Genomic DNA, 23,917 nt, shown 5'->3' with positions numbered 1-23,917 from the left:
GAGCAAGGTATACACGGGGGGCGCGCGGGCAATTTTGACTCGTATACGCGCGCGAAAAACGTGATCTCGCGATTATTAATTCGCATCGTACCGAATTCGCGACGTGTATATCGCGCGGCCAAAATGATCGATATAAATGCTAGGTATATGTATGTGTGCGAAGGCAGCAGCTGCTACCGCCGGATGAATTTCAACAGCCGCCGCGCGGAACGAAGCTCGCTATATGCAACAGCCGAGGATTTATACGCGGAGCATAACGGAGCGGATTATATAAGCCATATCGAGAGAGGGAGAGGCAATGACTCGAAACAATAAGACTAGTTTGGGGATCGAGTTTGCATTTCATATGGATGCTGCTGTTTTGTGTGTGTATCGTGTATGCGGGGATAGATCGATCACCGGAAAAGCGTATCGCTCGCGAGAGACTTTTGCCGATTGAATAGCTTCCGCGCGCGTGCCATGTGCTGCTGTAGCTGCTGTATCGTGTATACAATTGTGGCAATAATTCGATATATGTATGCGCGCGGCGATCCCGACTCCGAAGCTCGTAACTCGCTCAACGCGATCGGCAGCTATTTTCGATATTTTTTTTATCATAATTGCAGAAATTAGAAATTAACTCTCGCGCGCGAATGATTCGATAGCAGCAAAAAACAGTCGGGCAATGGAATTTCACAGCTCGTTAATTTGAATTATTATTTCGCTCATTGGGAGAGCTGCAGCTTTCTGCTCTACGCGCGTATATATATACGTCGCAACAACGACGAAGAAAGCTCTCGCTCAGCGCGTGACGGATCGTTGGCTGCACAGCGGCCTGGACGAGACACTATATATTTTCTCTCTCGCTCGCTCCGTTGAGACACTGCTTTTCAATTTGCATTCATTATGCATATAAAATTCATCGCTAGTCTCAGTCGTCTAGGCTCTTCGATGCCCGCTTCATCCATCGATCCGCTGCTGCCGATGCACGACGCACTTTTATATAAGCTATTAATCAAGTCCAAGCGCGATGACTTCCTATCCGAGGTATTATAGAGTCGCGCGCGCTCGTTTCTCATCGTGCCCATATCGAGGCAATAGCAGCAGCAGCAGCATCAACATCAGCAGCAATATAGCTTATATATACCAGCGATCGACTGCGTGCTTCTCTTTGATCTATTCCTATGTGCATAATGTGTAGGAGAATCGAACGAGGAGTAATAAAATAATGCAATAAATTCGCCGCGAGGATCGATCATTATGGTCATATGTGGCGTCGATATATTGTTGGCATTAATTAAACTTGATCGACGTTCGTCTTTGTCGTCGTCGTTGTAATTGTCTTGCAGACATATATAACTCGACAATATCGATATATTTTCTTCTTTTTCGGATAATACGTAATTTACAACTTTAAACGATACCTTTTTTTTTCCTAAAATTTCTAACGCGCATAAGACGGGGTAAGCGCAACGCGGCCCGGCCTGGCGTACGCAGGCATGCAACGCTCGCGAGGCTGTTTGCGCAAGTTCGAGCGTGTGCGGTGCAGTAGACGCGAGCGAGCAGTGACCCGTAACGTACATCCTGCTTTAATTTCGTTACCTCGTCTCCTGGCCTGGCTCTACCTCTCTTCCTTACTTCGACGTCTGCGTCTTCTCTGTGTATATACACTCCGTGTGTCTGTGTATATATCTATGCGAATCGCCGAGGTGTTATCTCGAGACGCGAAGGAGGTAAATTAAATCAAAATAAGCCGCATCGAGCGCGTATATTATACCGCTGGTTGATTCAATTTCTTGCAAAATTCATTAAAAATCAGCGCTACGATGTGGCATTTTCGCGATTATTAATCATCGACGCCATAAGATATGATACACGGTCACATCCCCCAGAGTATGCAAGTACAACGTTTTAGCCGACTCACGAATCAACTCGCATTGGCATCGTTGTAGAAAAAAAAATCGGGGGACATAGAGATATTGAGACAAATAGCCATGGCAATTAGCATCGATTAATCTGGTTTCGTCGATTCGATCTCGTTCGATGTGCCGTCGAGATCGGCTGCACGACGACCGCATACACATACGAGCGCGCGAGTGTGAGAGCGAGAGAGAAACGCGATGATTCACAAATAATATACATCTCTCCTCTGATAAATCGCTTTACTCTAATTGCTCGTACGTACTCGCAAATAACTCGACTCCGATATATATATAGTCCCTCTCTCGGTCTCTGCGATTAGCGATTGTGTCTAATTCGACTCGAGTGAACGAGCGAGTGCAGAGGAGAGATCAGTACTTTGAAAGCCTAGACCTTGCCTCGAGTCGCGGCGGGTCGTTTAAATATATAGGGAGGGAGAGAGTCACGCCTTTTTCCTTCGATCTCGTCTCATCGCGTCGAGCTGCTAAAGAGAGAAGCGAACGAGATACATTCGCTTTAAAGAGTATATACTACGCGAGAGAGGCTATTGTTACGAATCCTGGAGCTTACGCGTTAAACTTGTAATAACGACGGCCACTTTGAAAAGTCGAGGCTTACGTTAGTCTGCGTTACATTATAATACGCGAGCGCGCACACACCCATTCGTCATTTCCAAAACACACAAGCGTGTGTATACGGAGAGAGAGAGAGAGACCAACCCACCCACGCATACACGTGCACGAAGGAGAGCCGGGACGAGTCGCTGCTGCTGCGGCTACGACGAACGACGACGTCGGCAGGAAATAGTCGACACGGTTGCTCGAAACAACGAGTCGAGAGCTATAGCTGCGCACGTCTCTCTCTCTCTCTCTAGGATGCTACATTGTCTCTTTTGTATATTGTTTTGCATTTTATAACCGGTGCGGCGAGTTTAGAGTTACAATGTACTCATTATCTGTCTTTAAAACGTGCCCAGCAATTAAACGTACTGATCCTCTCTGCGTAGATGCAAAAAAAGTTCACCTTGTTACGACCTTCGTGGATACATCTTCAAAAAAATCACTAAAACTCCGAAATATCCAATTTATAAATATATCAGAGTGCGCGATGGTCGCGTGACTCTTCTCTCTCTCTCGGTGCACCGGAATCGCCTCTACACAGCACGGTGCATGGAGCAACAGCAGCAGCAGCCACAATCTTAACGCCGTGCGGTATCGCTATACAGACCGGCCGTTTCCTGCAGTTAACGACCCGCTTGCCTGCGCGACGAATCGCGATCGTCTTCGTAATAACGCACTTCTGTTTGAACTTTATAACAGGCCGTTTTTTTTTTTGCTTATACGTATATATACGTGCATACGTTTAAACGAGCATCGGAAATCGCACGTTCGCAATATATATAGCGTGTCGTGTATTTAATATCATCGTCCGTATGTGAGACCGTACGCGACGTTGACCTCCCTATGGCATAAAGTCAAAGCTCTTTATGGCTCGCTCTCTCTCTCTCTCTCTCTCTGCCTCCCTCGCGAATCGCACGCAGCTTTCTTGTAAACGACGACGATATGCTTTATTGCGCGTCGCGCGCTGCGTACAGTGGCCGTGTCCTTGAAACAAACGCTCGGCTGCTTCGGCAGCAGCATAAGAGTGAGACCTACGAGTCGAAGAAATTGCAGTATATAGGAGGATTTAAAAATGATCGCAGCAGTAGGACAGAAGGAGAAACGAAGGAGGCGAGAGAGAGAGCTAGCCGAGAATATCGAGGCGAGAATGCGTGTACGCGATTTGTGCCGCGGCTGATTTATTAGTGTCGTCCGCGCGTGCGTGGGATAGCTCCGGCAACGTATGCTGCTTATAACGCTGACGGACGTCGGCGTGACACGATTGGCTTTCCACGTGCGGACATTGAGAAAAATGTGTGAGGAATTTTTCAATATGAAGTAGGAATTGAAATAGAAAGTTATAAAAACTAAAAGTTATAAAAAGTAAAAGCAAGTGGTAAAGACTCATCAAAGATCATATTATATAGTAATTATGAAAAATTTTATCACTCGCAAGCTTTACTAAAAATCCTCGTTCGCCATCTGTTGGCGATTCATTGACTCAAATACCACAAGTTTCGCTTGTGCATCACAGTCGTTTTTTTCACAATGTTCAAAATAATATTTGTTTTTTATATATCATGTTGCCTTAATTTATAGTAACAAGTTTCATAATTAGTGATTGTAAATCAATTACTACAAAGAATAGTATTTATTTTGTACTATTGTACAATTTCCCATAAATTGTGTACGCAGGTATTCTCATTACTATGAATTATTTTCTTTTCTCTCTTTTTTTCACGTTTTTCAAAGCTCAATCGAGTTTGAAAGTTTACGCTGCGCGCAGAGCAGAATAGCAACAAAAGTTCACGTGCAAAAACACACGGCTTCGTAGGTACGATAAGCAATCGAGCCTGTCTCCTGTTCTCAACGCCTACGACGTATTATATATATAGAAGCTATCCCATTCGTTCTTAATTTCGCACTCGTCCTTAAGGCTGCAGCAGCAGCCAAGCCCCTCCGTTGGCGTCGCGAGAGCCTGAAATTACTTCTCGGTAATCAAGCCAATGTAAAGAGACTTCGATCCACGCAAATGAGAAAGAGCGAGAGCGACGTCCTCTCGTAGTCGTCGTCGAGAGGGCCGAATTCGTTAACGTCTGCCGCGCGAAGCTGTTTCTCTCAAGAGAGAGAGAGAGAGAGGATATAGAGAATGGAATTGGTCCATTTTCTATAAGGACACAGACACACGGAGCTTTACTTTCAGCGAGAGATAGATAGAGAGAGATTATTATGCAGTCGTTTTCGAGCTCTCCAAGACGATGAGGTGTATTTAGTTCACCCACTCGCTTTCTCTCTGCGTCTTCTTTCTTTCTATGCTTCTTCTTCATCATCTTTAAAGGGCTGAGAATTGTTTGATGAAGCGAAGACACTGCCAAGTTGAGGCTGAGAATATACGCGATTTCGATGAACTAAGATTTTACCCGTCGGAAGCACATTTCTTTGACGCATTGTTTTCAGACTTATATACTTATACAGAGAGCTCTGACCCTTTTTAGTAGATATGGCTAGTTACAGTCGAGGCCATTTGTAATAATTGTAAAAAAGTCTCACGAACCCAGAGAGCTCCCATATAGACGTATTAACGTTATATAGCTATATAACTGCTACTCGGTGTAGTATGAAAATGAGCCGCTTACGTACTTATTTTACCCACGCACACGGACGATGGAGATTTCAATTTTGTCGCGAGATTACTCTTACAAATAATATATAAATCCCGAACGAGAGAGAGAGAGAGAGAGAATTTACATTTTTTTCGTCGGTAATTGGAAAACGTCGCTTGCTCGCTCTATATATAACAGAGGAGCTCGCCTCTACTCTTCCACCTCCATCGCTCTCGCTAGCTCGCTTGTTATTGAAAAAAGCTCAACGATTACTTGGTTTTTTCTCTCTCTTCTTCCTCTTCTTCCTCTTTTTTTTTTTTTTTTTGCTGTTTCTCGTGTGCCCCGCGTAACGAGCGCGTTACACGTTACCAGCGCCGCGCGCGGAAAAATATATAACGAAACCACCCATAGCGCGCGTGCAACAGTAACAAAAAAAAGGATAAGAAGAAGTGGAAGAAGAAGAAACGAAAAACGAGGAGCAGAAGAAGACGCGCGGAAAGAAAAGAAGAATAAACGAGCTTATCTTTTGCGTATATTATTCCTGTATTATAAGCTGTACCGCGTGCGCCAACGCCACGGCGTTGAGAGGTTTTCTAAAAACAAGGCATCAACTATGCGCGCCGGGCGCTCTGCTGCTCGTGTATACACTCAGCAGCAGTAGCTCTATACGTAGAGCTCGGGCGCGAGGGAAAAGAGATACGGGCCGCCGCGCGCGCGGGCGTTAACAGGAACACTCGAGCGAGAGGCGAGAGAATAGGAAGTTATACGCGCGAAGCAGCAGCAGCAGTAGCACAGCAAAGTCAAAAGTTTTCGATTTATATCATTATGCATTCTGGAAAGAAGCAGCGAGCAAAGGATTATTATAATAACGTTATAAGCACGCGCGCTCCTCTGCTCTCGAAGTATCCGTAATTGTAACGGGTGCTGATCGCAAGCTCGAGACTTTACGCCGCAAGCTCGCGCGCGTATATCACTGTGTTATACGTTTATATAATACAATATATATATAGTGGAGTACATGACGCAGGATCGATCTGCACCCGAGAAACGGCGGCGCGGCCATAGATATACGTGTCATACAACTGTGTGCGAACGTTTCAACGAATTTCGCTTGTGCTGCACCGCCGCCACTGCTGGTACTGTATTTATACATATAACTGCCGTGGCCTCGTAAATTTCAGCCCCCGAACCTGACGCAGCAGCAACAGCAGCAGCGGCGGCAACGAGTTCATATACATGTATTATATACACACGACTGCTGCTGCTGCCGTGTACTGGGCCACATAAAGCATTATACTTGCTTGGCTTCGTCTGTGTGTGTGTGCGTATACGTGTCCATACGCCTGAGACTATTCATTTTCGTGATGCGCGCCAGTCTCCCTCTCCCATGTTATATATATGCGTACCTCCCACGGGATGGACCGATGGTTTGTTTGTCTTCTTTTAGTTTTTTTTTTCGTTGTTGTACGTTTGTCCCTCCCGTGTATACGATACGGACGCTGCGCTGCGCACGCGGGGAGAAAAATTAATAAACTGCAGCTTTTATATTCAGGAAGCAGCGTCTTTAGAAGCTATAAATAATTTTAGCGCTTAATAGAGCGTCCTTCGGGAGCGATTTTTGCCCTTTCCCCCTCGAAAAAAAAAAATGAGCGAGCGAACAGGAAAGGAGAGAAGGATGTATAAAGTATTCCGTACTCTTGGTATTACAATCGTGAAATATGTAGATAAAAAGAGAGAAAGAAGGGATTTGTTCAAGAATGTGCAAAAAAAAAAAAGAGGAGAAACTAAGCCAAAGTTTGCGAGCCACGCGCGTGTGTGTGTGCACGGGGAGCTCCTCCTTTTCCGAATTATCTCTCGCAAGGATATGTATATCAAACGCGTTTACGTACGAGATGCGTACACACATTCGATAAATCACCTTTTCAGATGTTAACGCGCTTCTTCCTTCTACTTCTCTTTTTGCGCAGTGCAAAAAAATGTATACATGGGAGCAACTGTATAAAAAATCTTTGAGACTCGAGGCTATAATATCACGATTGAACATTTTTAAATGCATTAAGTATTGAAAATTTATAGGAGTTTTGACTATAACTATTTTATTAATCCAAAGAACGAAAAAATTGTGTTTTTCCTGAACATCGCTACTAATTCCGTGTATTGTTTTATTACTCGACAAGCCTCAGCTGGAAGGGAAAATTTTTGAAATAAAAAAGGGCTTTGAAATAGTTCAAAATATCCGGACCACTTAAGGAATTTGGCATTTAAACTGGATTTAAAAAAGAATCCAAAATGTTTGAAAAACAATTTATTCAAGATATTTTATTTATTATATAAAACTAATATTTATCAACAGTTTTCAACCATTACAATACTTATGTGAATGACCATTTATTGCGTCCAATGTTTCGAAAATATTTTCGTTCTTTTGAAGATTCAATACGGTCTTGTACTGAATTTATGTGAACTTTTAGAGTAGTCTGGCGGCTTACATTCGACGGGTTTTATATGAATATGTAATACATTTATGTGAACTTTGAGGCAATTTTTTCGTCCAAACGATTTGTGGCAAATATCACATTCGAAGGGTTTCTTATTATCGTGTATTGAATTCAAATGTATTTTGAGATAATCTTTTCGTCCAAATGATTTATGACAAATTTCACACTCGAAGGGTTTGCTTCGATCATGTAATGCATTTATGTGAGATTTGAGGTGATTTTTTTGTCCAAATAATTTATGACAAATCTTACATTCGAAAGGCTTGCTCTGATTATGTACTGTACTTATGTGGCGATCAAGGTTACTTTTTTTCTCTAAATAACTTATGACAAATGTGACACTCAAAGAGTTTGCTTCAATTATGTACTGTCAGTATGTGCCTTTTAAGTACATTCTGGTATGCAAATGATTTGCGACAAACCTCGCATTCGAAGGGCTTGCTCCGATTATGTACTGTATTTATGTGCAATTTGAGGTTACCTTTTTGTCCAAATGATTTGTAGCAAATATCACATTCGAAGGGTTCGATACGATCATGTAATGAATTTATATGAGATTTGAGGCTAGATTTTTTTCGAAATAATTTATGACAAATCTTACATTCGAAAGGTTTGCTCTGATTATGTACTGATTTTATGTGTAAATTAAGGGTACCTTTTTGTCCAAATGATTTGTGACAAATCTCACATTCGAAGGGTTTGCTCCGATTATGTACTGTATTTATGTGAGTATTGAGGTCAAATTTTCGTCCAAACAATTGGTGGCAAATATCACATTCGAAGGGTTTAATACGATCATGCAATGAATTTATATGAGATTTGAGGCTAGATTTTTGTCCAAATGATTTGTGACAAATATCACATTCAAATGGTTTGCTACGAATATGTACTGCATTTAAGTGACGTTTGAGATCACTCTTCAGTCCAAATGATTTGTGACAAATGTTACACTCGAAGGGTTTGATACGATCGTGTACTGTATTTATATGTTTTTTTAGGATACCATTATCTCCAAATGATTTGTGACAAATGTGACACTCAAAGAGTTTGCTTCGATTATGTACTGTCAGTATGTGCCTTTTAAGTACATTATGGTATGCAAATGATTTGCGACAAGCCTCACATTCAAAGGATTTGCTCCGATTATGTACTCCATTTATGTGAGTATTGAGGTCACTTTTTCGTCCAAATGATTTGTGGCAAATCTCGCATTCAAAGATTTTACTACGATTTTGTATTTCTTTCCCGTGATTTTTCAAGGCTTGCTTGTATTCAAAAGATTTGTGACGAAATTCAAGTTGATAGATTGGATTTTCATTTTCTTCTTTCACCAGAGTTTGACAACTTTGTTTCTCAGATTTGAAGATCACCGACAATATAGACTTCTGTTCGGTTTCAGGTTTAACATCCCTGCACTCAAAATCAATCGATATATTTTCATTTATATCATCTGGCTGATTTGCGTTTTCGATTTTTACTACAGGTTGAAAATTTTGATCCTCAGACTTGCAGTTAATGGACGACGGAGTCGATAGAGTTGTCGATTTCAGTTCAGTTTTTACATTTTTGCATTCGAATTCTATGGATATTTTTTCACCTAACCTCTCATGAAACGCCACAGCTTCATTTGCGTGTTTCGTCTAAAATAAAAATTGCAAGGTAGCTTCTAATGTTGGATAAACAAAACATAATTCAATTAATTGAACTCACTGGTAATTCATGAAACGGCATTACTTCCGAGTTTTCGACTTTACAAGGATCCATCGAATCAAAAACCAAATCGTCGCCAATAGTCCAAGTATCGCCTGGCTCTTTCTTCACCCTAAACCATAAGAGAATTTACTCAGGAATCGTTCAAAAAATGATCATTCCACCGTAACGTACAAAAATATTATACCTAACTAAGTTAACGTTGTCTTCCATAACTTCCTCGGCTATGTGTATTCACCGTAATTTACAGCGATACACACTGAAAAAATATTTGAGGTTATACGCCTCGAATACCCAAGACCGTGCTTCAATTTAACCTAAAAACACTTTTACGGAAATAATCTGTAAACACTCGCTAGTCGTGGAATTCTGCTTCGCACTAGCGTAACGAGTCGAGTGAACATATCAGTCGCATCTATACTGACGAGATTATCCCACATTTGTGATATCTCTGCGGTGGAACTTTCCCCCCTCTACATTCACTTAAATACGCAGTTATTAGGCACGTGTATCGGTTCGGTTGTCCGTGGGTACATTTTGCCTGTAGATTTCGAGAAAAGTACTCGAATAGATGCTTATGTTATATGATTCAATCAAAGTGTATATGATCGATTCAACAAATCATCGAGACTCAAAATTCGCAGTGAACAATGATAAATATTAATTAACATTCACTAACGCGCGTCGAGCGAAACAAAAATCTCGATAGCAATTTCAGCCTCGAATTTCGATGATTTTTCAAAGACTCGCTCGTATATACACGCGCGAGAAAGAGCAAAGGAATAGTACGAAGAAAAAGCGACAAACCGTAAGTACCGTGTGCCCTTGGGTTATAGCCATTTATATGCTTAATAGCTTTACCTAAATATAATACCACGTCGTCTCTCTCTTTTATATATATGAACTCTCCTATTTCACGCATGGGCGTTGGCGGTGGTGGCGGCAACGGCTAAGTGAGGTGCACACGTGCTCGAGTAGAAGTGTGCGTGCGGCGGCGGCGTTACTATATACTATTATACACATACATACACGCATGGCATTTTGCGAGAGCTGTGCCGCGCGGCCAGACGAGGTCGTTATCTTTAAACTCTCGAGCGGAGAAAGAGGTACTATATAGAGCCCCAACGATATACCCAGAAGATAAGGGAAGAATCAATGGAGCCAGACGGCGTTGACTTATTGTTCGTTCCGTCAGAGGATAAGACGCGCTCGTAGTAGTAGGTATATACGTAAGAAAAAGGGGAGAGGAAAGTAAAGAAGAAAACGCGCAGAGCCAGAGCCACTGAAAACAATGGCTAATAATATATACGTAGCAAATAATAGTAATTGGATTCGGACGGGGGGGGGNGGGGGGGGGGGGGGGGGGGCTCGGCGAATATCTTGTGTATATCTAAATGAATCGTTTGTGACAAGGCGCTTTCTTGAAAATTACGCAAGAGGTCCTGCCCGTGGCCCCCGAGTCTCTGTGTGGGTGTATAAAATGCTCTACGGTACGTATGTGTGTGTAAGGACGAGAGAGAGAGACATGAGTCATTACCTCGGGGAAAAAGAAATAATGTTCAACCATTAATCAAAACTTTAAAACCGCAAGAGGAACTCGAACATTTCCTCGGCATTTTTCTCTCTATATACGCGCGCAACTACTGTGCAGCCATTGAAACTCTCTTCTGCCTCTCTCGAGGGGGTCTTGTGGCTGGCGAATATAGGACAGTCGGTGTGTTTTTTGGCCGCCGCGCGCAGCGTATTCGACACAAAAGAAAGAGAGAGGGAGATATATAGAAGCTTCGCGCGCGTCGCGACGAAAGAAATTTCTATTTACGTCTTGCGCTCGCAAAGAATCGCAATTAACACCGGGGGGGTAGATGCGGACACTTGCGTTGCCCTGCAAGATTCGCCACTTTGAAGCTTGATTTATAAGCCTTGTTGTATTATATACACCGTGTATATAATCGACAGCGTTTATATATATATATCGAAGGAAAATAAATTCCGAGGAGAATAAAGAGAGAAGCCGACGGCGCGCGGTACACAACAATGAGATAGTCGAGAAAATGTCTCGGGCGCCGCGACGACGTGGAAAAATCAGCGAACAACAAAACGCGCTTGTGTATCTCTGTGTGTGTGACTAAGCGCTCAGTCACACTGCCGCGCGAACGCACACGTGTGCGCGCGGCGGCGTGTATATCTATATACGCATTATACCGGGAGGAAAATTTATTTGAGCCATTTCGGCGCCACGAGCTACGTACGTAATGCGGTTAGACGAAATGAAAAGTGTCGCGCGCGTTGTCTACTCTATAGCTACTTATATGTATATGTGGATATGTGTGTGCAGCAGCAGCACCAATTTTCCTTACATTTTATCAGCTACTCTTCCGCTGTCGTGACTTTGCTAGGTGAATTTATACCGTGATAATGTGCACGGGCCTTTTTTTTCTCTCTCTCTCTCTCTTGCGTCTATCGCACTGGATTCAGAGAGATGGCACGCCGAGCGCGCAAGCTCGAGCTCGTTGATGCGGGCTTCGAATGCCTGTCGCTCGACTTGTCTCGAGAGAAAGGAGAGAGAGAGAGAGAGAGAGAGAGAGAGAGAGAGAGAGAGAAAAACAAAAGTAGAAAGAATCCCCAGGAGCGATTCCTAGCTTGTATTTATACTCGTGTTTTTCGTCCCCAAAAGCGCATAATAAATTCACGCGAGCGGGTGAGCTTTTCGGGGAGCTTGGCTGTGCAACGACGAGAAAGTAATGCCCATCTCGAAAGAGAGAGAGAGAGCTTCAACTCAACCGGCTGCACCTGCATTAGACACACTCGCGTGTGCGCCAGAGAGCAGTAGCAGGTAACAAGTCTTTGAATTTAATCCCAACGAAAAATATTCGGATAGACGCACTCGAAAACGTTAGAATCATTAGGCTAGTGTCGGAGGGAGCAGTAGCAGTCGTCGCGTATTTTTTTTTTTCTTTCTGCGCTTAGACTCTGCGCCGCAATTGGTATATTATTCGTATTTGTGAACGCGAGTGTGTGCACCTAGTTATGATCTAGGTCATCGCACGCGGCTGTCGCAGGCGTGTGGGTCATGCGTCGGATATAATGTCGCATCTAATTTACGATTTGAATAAGAGACAGAGAGAGAGAGAGAGTCGGCAAAGTAACGACCGAAAATTTGAAATTAAAATCAGCGACCTTAATTACACCCGAGTGAGCAACAAAAACAACGATAACAACGTGGTGGTGGTGGTGTCACACTACTCACTGGGTGCACGGAGCAGCCGTAGGTATAAGGTAGCAACAACAGTAGCAGCAAAGCAACTCTCGAGAGCTAGAGCTGCGCTAGAAGCTCCAGAGTACATAAGCTAAACAACGAGAGAGAAGGCGCGACAACGAAAGTTTCATTATAAAAAGCTCGAGCAGCAGCATAAGGCACGTGATTCAACTCTTAACTCTTGACCTCGTGCGCGCACGCAAGTACAATCCCTTTCGCAAAGTAGTATGCCTGACTAGTTAGAAGGAATAGGAAAAACTCATTTCTCTCTCTCTCTTTCTTGAGTTACAAGAGTTACCTTTCAGAGACTGTCCCTTGCTTGCCTCTCTTTGCTCTAAAGCACGACAATTTTTTTTTCTCGCTCCTACCTTCGCTCGCAGGCAGTGCAGTTACAGTTTCGTAAGCTGCAGCGTAGATACTTTGAATATCGCGAATAATTTTTTTCTTTCTCTCTCTTGCTACGAGCTCCTGTCCGTGCGTTAACATATATACGCTTACAGATGTATATGCGAGGAGAACGGCGGCAGTTAGCCGCGAGCACACGCAGTACAGAAGCGAGTACTCTTCTCTCGGCGCAATATACGTAGTTTATCTAATGGTAATGGATAAAGTTCGACTTTGCGGTCGAGGGACATAACGATTTTTTCTCGTTTCCACTCTCTCTGCGAGTTGACAATATCAATTCATCATGTTTATGTCAAAGTCCAAGCACGCGCGTCTCTGTATGGGCTGCTGCTGCTGCTGCTGCTGCTGCAGTGCGCAGTATTGAAAAATGACCATTGTTCGCCGCAGCGTTAGCGGCGCGGCGCGTGCACTTGACAATATACAATTTCTGGCTGTTGGATTTTTATTACCAATTGTTATACGAGAGTGGATAAGCCATATAACTGAAAGTAAAGAGAGAGAGAGAGAGAGCGCCGCTGTGCCTGCCTGCCTCTAAAAGCTGCTGTAGCTCAGAGACTGTCATTTTTCTCGCACAAAAAAAAAGAGCCAGCGAGCGGAGGAGGAAAAAAAAATCGAGCTCCAGCAAAAATATCTACGAGAGAGCTAAAAGCTCTCGGGGTATTATTTCCAGTTGGAAAAGTTTCTAAAGTTACCTTACACCTTGGCCCGCTCGCTCGCTCGCGACGTAATAGTTTATGACTATTAGGACCCCGAAGCCATGCAGCAGCGCAGAGTTAGAGCGCATAGGTATATATAGAGAAGCGATTACCTATAACGTTTGTTTTCTTTCTTTATTTTCTCTTTCTTTTCATTATTTTTTTTTCTCGTTGCGCTCGTTCAATTGGCATTATAACATAGTCATCGTTGACCGAAGATAAATACAATCGGAAATCACGTATTCTCTCTCTTTCTCGTGCGCCGCCGATGATTAACGAGGTTATTAACACATTCGTAATAACGCACGGGATATATAATAATAACAGATACACACGCGTACTTTGTGCGAATGATAAAATACGGAGTTTAGTCACTCTCTGCAGCTCGTAATATACACTCAACTCAATAGCTCGAGCGCGAGCGCGAGAGTGTAAATACGGGACACACGTATATGTCATCGATGCACAAAGAGAAGAAAAAAAAATGACAATTAAATCGTAAAAGGTCGCGATGACTCGAGATTACGGTGGCCGAGCGCGCGGATTATTAATCCAATACCAATACACTGGTGGCGCGCTGCAAAAGTGCGCGCACACCATGCGTTATATATAGCATAATAATATATCGTTCATTAGCATACACGCATGTCCGCGAGCGAATAACGATTCGCCGAAATAACTGCCTGCGTCGTCGCCGCAGCCGCTGGCGTGCACACAATATATCGTATATATCGTATTTATATCCGGTTTTATATATTTACTATATATATATCCGCATATATACACACGCATGCGTCAGAGAGAGAGCGTTTACCCATATAGCGTGCAAAAACCTGCACGGAATTTACGCTTATAAAAATCCGTCTTACGTTTTATTTATACAAAAACAGGTAGGTATTTATATGTATACACATATATATAGTGCTACTACTCACCGCTCGGTCATCGACGTAGACCGGCGTGTACTTGGCGCTGCCGAGTCTCGCCAGCTGTAGCAGCGTCAGCAGCGCGAGCGCAAAAATCGTCTGCAGACGCATCATCGAGGAGCGCACGTGCCCCCTCGTCGTCGTCGTCGTCGCCGCCGCCGCTGATTCTGTCACTTTTCTCATTGTGTCGTTGTCGTCGTTGGCTTTGTGTGCAGCGTTTGGTCACTAGATATTTTATTTTTTATTTATTAAAAAATTATCTTCGAACTATTTCACTCGACTCTTATTCACTTCACAAGTATTATATTCACTGCAAAATTTTGATCCCCTACAAAGACACACACTTACTGGGGGCTGGTATTATAGAGGGGTTAATCAATCACGGTCACCAGTCACACGCGTTTGTTCTCTCGATACGTAGCAACTGCAGCTCTCGATGACGAGACAGATATACGTATTAAGCGGTGGCGAGTGGTGTCCGTCAGGAGCATTGTCTCGCGGCTCCTTGACTTGCGATTATCCTCGCGATTATTCTCGTTTTCATCCTTCGGCTTCGCGATCGATTATTCAAGATCATCCGCGCACCCGCGTTTGATTTTATAATTGATATATAAACTATAACTTATCTCTATTTGTTGACACCACGATAAACGCGCACTCACTTAAAAAAAACACAGACACCAAACACAGAGGAGACACTGAAACCGAATAATTTTTTTCTCTTGCCTTTTCGCGCACTAAAACACCACTACTCTACTGCTGGCAAGCAGTATATATAAAACAACAAAACAACAATAGCCTAAGTAGACGAGGAAGAAGAGCCAAACGACGGCGGCGGCATGATGATGATGACGATGAGAAATCGTCGCAGCGCAGCACGCGGGCAGCAGCAACAGTCGGTCGGCGCTTCGCGAGACGTTTTTTCGCGTTAATATATCCCGCTCGACAGTCAAACAGTCAATGCGTGCCGCTGTGTTGCTGCGGAACTCGTTGACCGCCCCGCGCGCACACACACACACAAACGAGCGTCGTGCAGCTTATGGCAGAGCGAGCGAGCGAGTGAGTGAGAGAGCTCCTCAGTGTGTGTCGTGCATAGAGAGGCGCAGCAGTGGCCACCACTCCAGGAGTAGTATATAAGAGTGTACACGAAGATACACATACACGAGAGCCCCCGACGCACAGACACACATTTATAGTCTTCTGTGTCTCATTCTCTCTCTCTCTTTCTTTGGCTTATGCTCCGCGTACGGAGAATCGGGCGCGCGCCGCGCTGCGCTATATAAAGTCCGACGAGTATGTGTATATAGCAGTGTCGTTGTTATCGTCGCCTACTCTCTCATACTTGTCTCTTTCTTCTTTCTTCTTCATCCGCTTCGGTTTTTCTCTGCCGCTGCCGCTGCTGCTTCTTCTTCGTCTCTGCGCGCGTTCGATATATAAATGCGCGTCGAGTCGAGAGAGCTGCGAATATCGCGATGTACAGCTATACACACATACAGACGTGCGTTTATACCGTGTATGCGGACTCGTTATACGAGGCGCCTTTTGCTCTTCGAGCCTGTCGTTGTCGTCGTTGTCGTCTCGTCCTGCGCGTCGTGCTTATCCTCGACCATATTTGTCCTTGCTAATGTGCCGTACGTGAGCTGCTCGTAGACGGTAGTCGGAGTAGTTGGAGAGCGGAGCTGCGAACATAACAAAAAATCGATTAACATTTCTGTGCGCGTGGAATAAATCGATATTTTCCTATATATTGATCATTGAGTAAGTACGGGGCGCTGGTACGAATGATATCGAAATCCTGCTGCGCCGCGAGCAGAAACTCATCGACGCGTACCTCGACTCTCCATATATGCGTATTATAGATTATACGTTGTGACGAAGGACAGCCATAGGAGTTACCAGGATGATGCGCTACACGACGCACGTAGAATATAATACGGTGCTACAATTGTTACGTGTCAGGGTGAGAGCTTGCAGCGAGCTTCAATTCAACTTTGCCATATGTGCCTCGCGTATGCGGTTATTATATATTTCTCTCTCTCTATGTGCTATTGCCATAAGGTAGCGATTCCAAAGCTGCGGTAATATAACTCTCTCTCTCTCTCGCTCCATCCATCCGAGGCGCTATCCATTATATAATACATACATTCACAACGAGTACAAAGAGATAGATCCCTGGTACAGCCTCGAGCTTTCGCCAGCGCGTACATCATAGCTTGTCCGTTATAAAGCTCGCGCAAGCTCGTCAGCTTGGCGGCGGCGACGACGACAAAGCGCCGAGAGAGAAGCGCATCTTCTCGCTCTATCGCGCGCGGATACATCTCTCAGCCTGCGGCTTCTTCTCTACTTCTATACTTCGACTCGGCAAGTAAGCAAGATAGAGAACTAGCGAATGTATATCTGTATATATGTGTGCTGTGGGGCGAGGAAATACTAGCGTGTCATTAGCCTAATGGGGGCTACGCCGCGAAACGGATATACATAATATCGTGTATTGCACACTCGTCTTTCTGATCCCCCGCATTTGCCCGCGATAAATACGTATGGGTGATATCGGATACAATGAAGTTTGGCAATGGTCGCTGTCACCTACACGATAGTGGAGGAATATTTTGATACATTAATTAATGTCGATAATTTTTTTTCTTGTCAACTTTAAAAGAGGATACGTACTGAATGGATCAAGTGACTTTCGATGCTTTTTCGCGGCAAAATAGGTCTGTTTTGTCTTTACCGTGTTCATCAGTGGTGGGTTAGAAAAAGTGCTGCCTCCATGCATACTTTCGTTTGCCACTCACGAAATTCGAAAAGCTTCAGTATAAGACTTTGGATTGATGAAAGTACTAATAAGGGATACAAGAATTATGAGAGCTTTTACTAACTCTGAAAAGATGTAAAAAAAATGTTTTGGTTTGAATTAAATTAATAAATGTTTTCCACGTTAGTTTTTACTGAACACGTCTCTATTTAAACAAAAACAATCAGTTTGTCAGCAAATTTATTGAAATTTAAAAAAAATCATGTGTACAAATATCTTTACATGATTGCAATTTTCAAATATGATTTCTGTCCTTTGATGGCTGAGCGAATCTGATTTTCGTCCAAATTTCTTCTCGCTATTGTCAAATGCGTAATCTTACTGACCTTGGTGTAACGTCTTTTGGTGCTTGATCAAAGATAATTGATTTCTGAATATCTTCTCGCAGTTGTTGCATCCAAAATCTTGACGACCTTCATGGACTGTTCTTTGGTGTTTCAACAAATGTGATTTTTGTCCAAATTTTTTCTCGCATTGATCGCATGCATAATCTTTGCGACCATCATGAACTGTCTTTTGGTGGACGCGCAAGTTGTGTTTATGTCCAAATTTTTTCTCGCAATTGTCACATGCATAATCTTGACTACCTTCGTGTACTGTCTTTTGATGCTGAACCAAAATCCATTTTTGTCCAAACTTCTTCCTGCACTTGTCGCATACATAATCTTTGCGACTTTCGTGTACTGCCTTAAGGTGAATTAGAAAATTTACTTTTTGTCCAAATCTTTTCTCGCATTGATCGCATGCAAAATCTTTGCAACCATCATGAACTGTCTTTTGGTGGACGCGCAAATACGATTTTACCCCGAATTTCTTCTCGCACTTGTCGCATTCGTAATTTTTCCGACCCTCGTGGACTGTTCTTTGATGTTTCAACAAATCTGATTTGTATCCAAATTTCTTCTCGCACTTGTCGCATGTGAAATCTTTGCGGCCCTCGTGGACTATTCTTTTGTGGTAAAAAAAATGCAGTTTTTGTCCAAATTTCTTCTCACACTTGTCACATGTGTACTTTTTGTGACCTTCATGGACTGTCTTTTGGTGTAAGAGCAGACTCGATCTCAATCGAAATTTCTTCTCGCAATTTTCACATGCGTAATCTTTCCGACCATCATGGACCCATTTTTGGTGTTTGAGCAAATTAAATTTTTGTCCATATTTCTTCTCGCACTTGTCGCATGCAAAATCTTTACGACCTTCGTGTACTACCCTTTGGTGTATAAGCAAAGACTGGCTTTGTCCAAATTTCTTCTCGCAATTCTCACATGCGTAATCTTTCCGACCATCATGGACCCATTTTTGGTGTTTGAGCAAATTAAATTTTTGTCCAAATTTCTTCTCGCACTTGTCGCATGCAAAATCTTTACGACCTTCGTGTACTATCCTTTGGTGTAAAAGCAAATGCGAATTTCGTGTAAATTTCTTCTCGCAATTTTCACATGCGTAATCTTTCCGACCATCATGGACCCATTTTTGGTGTTTGAGCAAATTAAATTTTTGTCCAAATTTCTTCTCGCACTTGTCGCATGCAAAATCTTTGCGACCTTCGTGTACAATTTTTCGGTGACTCAACAAATCTGATTTACTTACAAATTTCTTCTCGCAGTTTTCACACGCGTAATCTTTCCGACCATCATGGACCGATTTTTGGTGTTTAAGCAAATTCGTTTTTCGTTCAAATTTCTTTTCGCACCTGTCGCATTCAAGATCTTTGCGATGCTCATGGACTGCCGTCAATTTCTTTTCAGATTTATCCCGTACGTAATCTTTGCAACCCTCATGAACTGCTTTTATGTGTAAGAGCAAAGTATGTTTACTTCCGAATCTCTTCGCGCATCTTTCACACAAGTAGTCTTTGAACACTTCGTGGAATATTTTTTTGTGTTTAAGTAAAGTTGATTTATTTTCAAATTTCTTCTCACACTTGTTACATGTAAAATCTTCATGATATTTGTGTATGAATTTTTGATGTGTGAACAAACTTGATTTTTTCAAAAATTTCTTTTCGCACCGGTCGCATGAAAAATCTTTGCGGACTTTGTGTACTGATATTTGGTGTCTACTCAAATGACTTCGGAACTCAAATTTCTCTTCGCACTTTTCACATGAGTAGTCTTTTCGTTTATTGTGGATTGTATCTCGATGTGTCATCATACTTGATTCTAGTGTAAATGCCTCTTGACAAATATCACAAACATATTTTTCGTCATTTGAAACACCAATGTCGGGTTCACTTGAGTTATTTTTTGAAACTATTTCCTCCGATTTCTTATCACATTTATCCATTTTGATGCCTAAATTAAACGATGAATTTGTCTATTTAGTGCCTCGGAAATCGAATGAGAAAAATTGATATTTTAGTATTATGGACTGTTTCATCGGGAAAGAAAACATGGAAACTAATTTGCTTTTGCTATAAACATGATCAGGGTGATGAGTGATTATGTCAAAATCGTTTATGATCATATCGTTTACCACTGAGTTATCGAATTATCTGTTTACACATTGTTCTTACAACATTTGAAACAATTTAAAATTTTAACTTGGCGACGATTCTGCCGAGGAATTTTTCGTACTTTTAAAACTAAATACTTAAAAAAAAGCCAATTTTTTCTCATTTAAACAATACCCCAAAAATGCGCATTTTCAAGCGAGGTAAAATTTCTTCATTTTGGACGTTAATGGGTTAATTGTAACGGTTGCAGATTTGAGGCTGAGAGAATCGCGAGAGCTTGGAGGGGCAGAAAAATGGAAAAATATCGTGACTTTTCTCCGTATATTAGTTAAATGTAAGTTTGTTACTGAATATCAATCAGCGTAGACACAATTCTCGGCAGAGCCTTTGCTTTGTCCTGCCAAGCTCTCTTCTCACTTTTCGCGTCAACGCTTTTGTGTCCAACCACGTTAATCTAGTTTAGTCCAGTAAGACTTGGATTAACAAACTACTACTGTTCTTTCGTTTTTTAGTTAAACGAAAAGCACGAATTACTTTTTTTACCCAATTCGACTCCGTTTCTTGGCACTGTTGAATTCGCCTGAGTAACCGACTGTTAGCTCTCTTTCTCTCTCTCTCTTTCTGAACGCTAGTAAAGATGCCTAATCATCTCTTTACCTTGTATTGCAATCTATTAGACATTCGCCAGAATTACATTTGATTGTCTACCGCGGATTTAATTGGCGGTATCATACGAAAACCAAAAATTCTAGACAAAAGCTCGATCTTTCGCCCACGCGCATTAAAAACGAAAAAAACAAAAGATCTCGTAACGCGTGCACGCGAGACGTATATATTCTACTAACACGACTCGCGAGCGCGCGAATAATTTCGATAGTTATCTGTCAGCAAAATGTGCGCGTTCTGCAAAGTTTCAGCTGACGCGTGTTCTCTCTCTCATCCTCACGGCTTTTTACAATGTATGAAATACACGACACTGCTATGTGTTAGCTGTGCACACGACCAAGTGCGCAAAAGAAAGAGAGATCTTTGTTATAAACTCGCGTTGACGATAATGACGATGATGATGTCGACAACGGCAACAACGAGGACGACCATCACCGAATAACTGGTTTTTCTTTCTCGACTCTTCCTCGAAAAATTACGTGCCCGAATACAGGCACTCGATCGTCGACACATCGATATCGATCCGCCGGTACTGCAAGGCATCGGTTTAAAGCTCACTCGGTGTGTGTGTGTGTGTGTGTAATCGTCGCGTATCCGGGCCGTTACACCGCGCGGACTACGCGCACTCGAGAGTCGTCGCGCGCGTCGGGAAAACATTACACGCGATATTTGGTTCAAGAGCGCGCGCGGTGTGTGTGTGTAACGTTCGCGGGTCATTTGCACTCGAGCAAGTCCCCGAGAGCTCGTGACACATCGCGATTCGAACACATCGATTACGCGCGCTTGCGCGATATCGCTGAGCTTTGGGATTTTTCGAAGACGCGTACATTATTATCAGAGCGAAAAATCCAACGACAAAAGAAAAAGACGAAGCACGTCTTATCCTTCAACCCGTGTATATACCTGCAGCTCTCACGCGATATACAATTTGCATCGATGACTCGAAGACCGAAAACCCCGTTTATAAATACATATAGTTCATATCTGTGTACATAACGAAGTTGAGCGCGTGCTATAATTCGCGCGTACCTTATCGCCGTAAACTTTATATATACTTTGCCGCGTTTAAGAATAAAGTATCAGTCAGTGAACTTAATACTACTTCTTCTACTGTACTTGGTTCGTAATATCTCGGCGCTCGATCTCTCACACTCTTTCTCTTTAGCGCACTATATACGACTGCAGCTGTGCCGTGCGAGGCGCACACTGCACGCCACGGCGCAAATGTGTCACTCATTTACTCGTACGACTATATACGTTAGTATACGAGAAACTACTTTTGATTATCGCGCGTATATATAGTCAAATCTCCTTCTATTAGTACGCTATATTTGCGTGCGCAATTTGCTCGAATACACTCGCGACCCGCGCGCGCGCGCGCGCACCTTTCAAAAGTCCATTTGCGCGCCAAGAAAGATGAAAGAGATTTGTCGCTCGAATCTTGATGAATATATATATTTCAAAAGCTTCGTTTTAATAAATTACGCGCGACATCATCGTATTAATTAAACGGTTAAATAATATACAACGAAAAAGTTTTAAAAGCATGCGAAGAGCGCGAGAGAATATCGGGCAATTAACCTCGCGATAATTTGACTCGCGCGCAAGCTCTCAAAGAGCCATCGAGGGCGCGTACACCACGGGAGCGAAAACTGTATACGAGCGTGCATATTGCATACATTTTCCAGCATAACGAGCTGCGGCTTATCGTATACGTAATGAGCTCCTGTGCGCTTGTATTACAAAAGTTTCGCGAGTAATTTTCTATATTATTAATTCACATGATAAACGTAAGCAGATCGCGACGTTGATTATTTTCGACGAGTTCTATTGATAGTGAAAAAATGTATGCATGTACCTTTGCCGCGATGAGCGTTGTATGAACTTACGAACGTCTCTCGATTGATATTCACGCGCGTCGAAAACACTTCGATATAATGTTGTATTGAAAAATGCTGGACAATATGCTCACGATATAGACGGTAAAAAAAATTAAAAAAAAAAAAGAAAAAAGAAGCTCCCGACCACTGCTTCGCTACGAGCTCTCTCGCGCGCGCTCGTATGTGTGTGTGTGTGCGTTAACCGCACGTACTGCGCACGATAATAATGAAACGCGCCGCACACACGAAGCGCAGCAGCGCAAAGCCACGTTAATCTACAGATAGGCAGCTTTTCCGGGCTCTCGTCTCGTCTCGTTATAATAACCCAGACATCGAGTTGTCGGCTTCACTACACATGTTCGCCGCAGCAAAATACAAGATATCTATATAGACATACACAGCCCCGGTGGTACGCGTGTTTAAGCCCACTACAAAACTTGTTTCATACGTTCATACACCCATGTATATAGTACCCCTGTAGTATTTTATAATGTGAATGTATATATACCTGCGCGCGCGCCTCAACCATCATAAATTCAAAGCTCTCGAGTGTGCAGTAGCAGCTATTTTTTTGTATATATATGCGTTATAATACTCGTGCTGCGTGGCGGATATTTCAAAAATACATAAAGTATTCCACCGCGTCTACGCGCGAGAGCATGAAAAATAAAATTAGCCCCCTCGAGCGATGCTGCTGGATCGTCGCCGCGGCTCGCTAGCTCAAAAGTCGCGCATGAAATTTTCATAAAGCACGTGAGGGAAGGGTGAAATGCCGATGATTTTTTTTTTAATATTGTATGTGGTAATGGATTATGGAACACGACGATCAAGCCACGGAGCAAGGACGACAAGTTTTGAAATGAATATTAAAAAATGTTATTATAATTCCTGAATATAATAATTATCGTAAAATCTAACAAAACGTTTCATAAGAATCTATTGACTTCGAAAATTTCTAGAAAAATTGTCGTCAAGTTAAAATTGTTAACTGGTTCAAATGTTGTAACGACAATGTATACACAAATAAATCAGTTATTCAATTGTAAACAATATATAATTGAAACCGATTTTGACATCATCCCTCGACCCAATGATCATGTTTATAGTAAAAGCAAATTAGTTTGAATGTTGTCTTTCCCGATGAAACAAGCAATAATATCAAAAAATAAAATTTACTCATTCAATTTTCGTGGCACAAGGATCCATCGTTTATTTTAAGCACCAAAATGGGTAAATGTGATAAAAAATTTGAGCAAGTTGTCTCTAACAACAATTTAAGTGAACAATATATTGTTTTTTCTGACGACAAACAACACGTTTGTGATATTTGTCCGGAGGCATTTACACTAGAATCAAGCATGATAACACACCGAGACACAATTCACAATGAACAAAAAGATTTCGCATGTGACAAATGCGAAAAGAAATTTCAGTTCCGAAGTCATTTGAGTAGACACCAAATATCGGAACATAAAAGCTGCAAAGATCATCCATGCGACAGGTGCGAAAA

The 23,917-nt window shown here is 42.5% G+C and overlaps 1 protein-coding gene across 1 annotated transcript in view; it reads right to left on the bottom strand.

Annotated features, from left to right (window-relative positions):
• LOC106656442 (matrix metalloproteinase-24) overlaps positions 1 to 15,533 on the bottom strand; it is a 153,452-nt gene extending 137,919 nt beyond the window's left edge. Inside the window, exon 1 of the mRNA XM_023460029.1 lies at positions 14,601 to 15,533. Within this exon, the coding sequence (XP_023315797.1) occupies positions 14,601 to 14,774 (174 nt within the window). The 5' untranslated portion in view covers positions 14,775 to 15,533. The remainder of the gene's footprint in view (positions 1 to 14,600) is intronic.
• Between the last annotated feature and the right edge of the window lie 8,384 nt (positions 15,534 to 23,917).

Source organism: Trichogramma pretiosum, unplaced genomic scaffold, assembly GCF_000599845.2.
Source record: "Trichogramma pretiosum strain Unisexual culture from Peru unplaced genomic scaffold, Tpre_2.0 scaffold10, whole genome shotgun sequence".
Taxonomy (NCBI): domain Eukaryota; kingdom Metazoa; phylum Arthropoda; class Insecta; order Hymenoptera; family Trichogrammatidae; genus Trichogramma; species Trichogramma pretiosum.
Note: the sequence above shows the minus strand (reverse complement) of the source record. Positions and strands in the feature narration are given on the sequence as shown.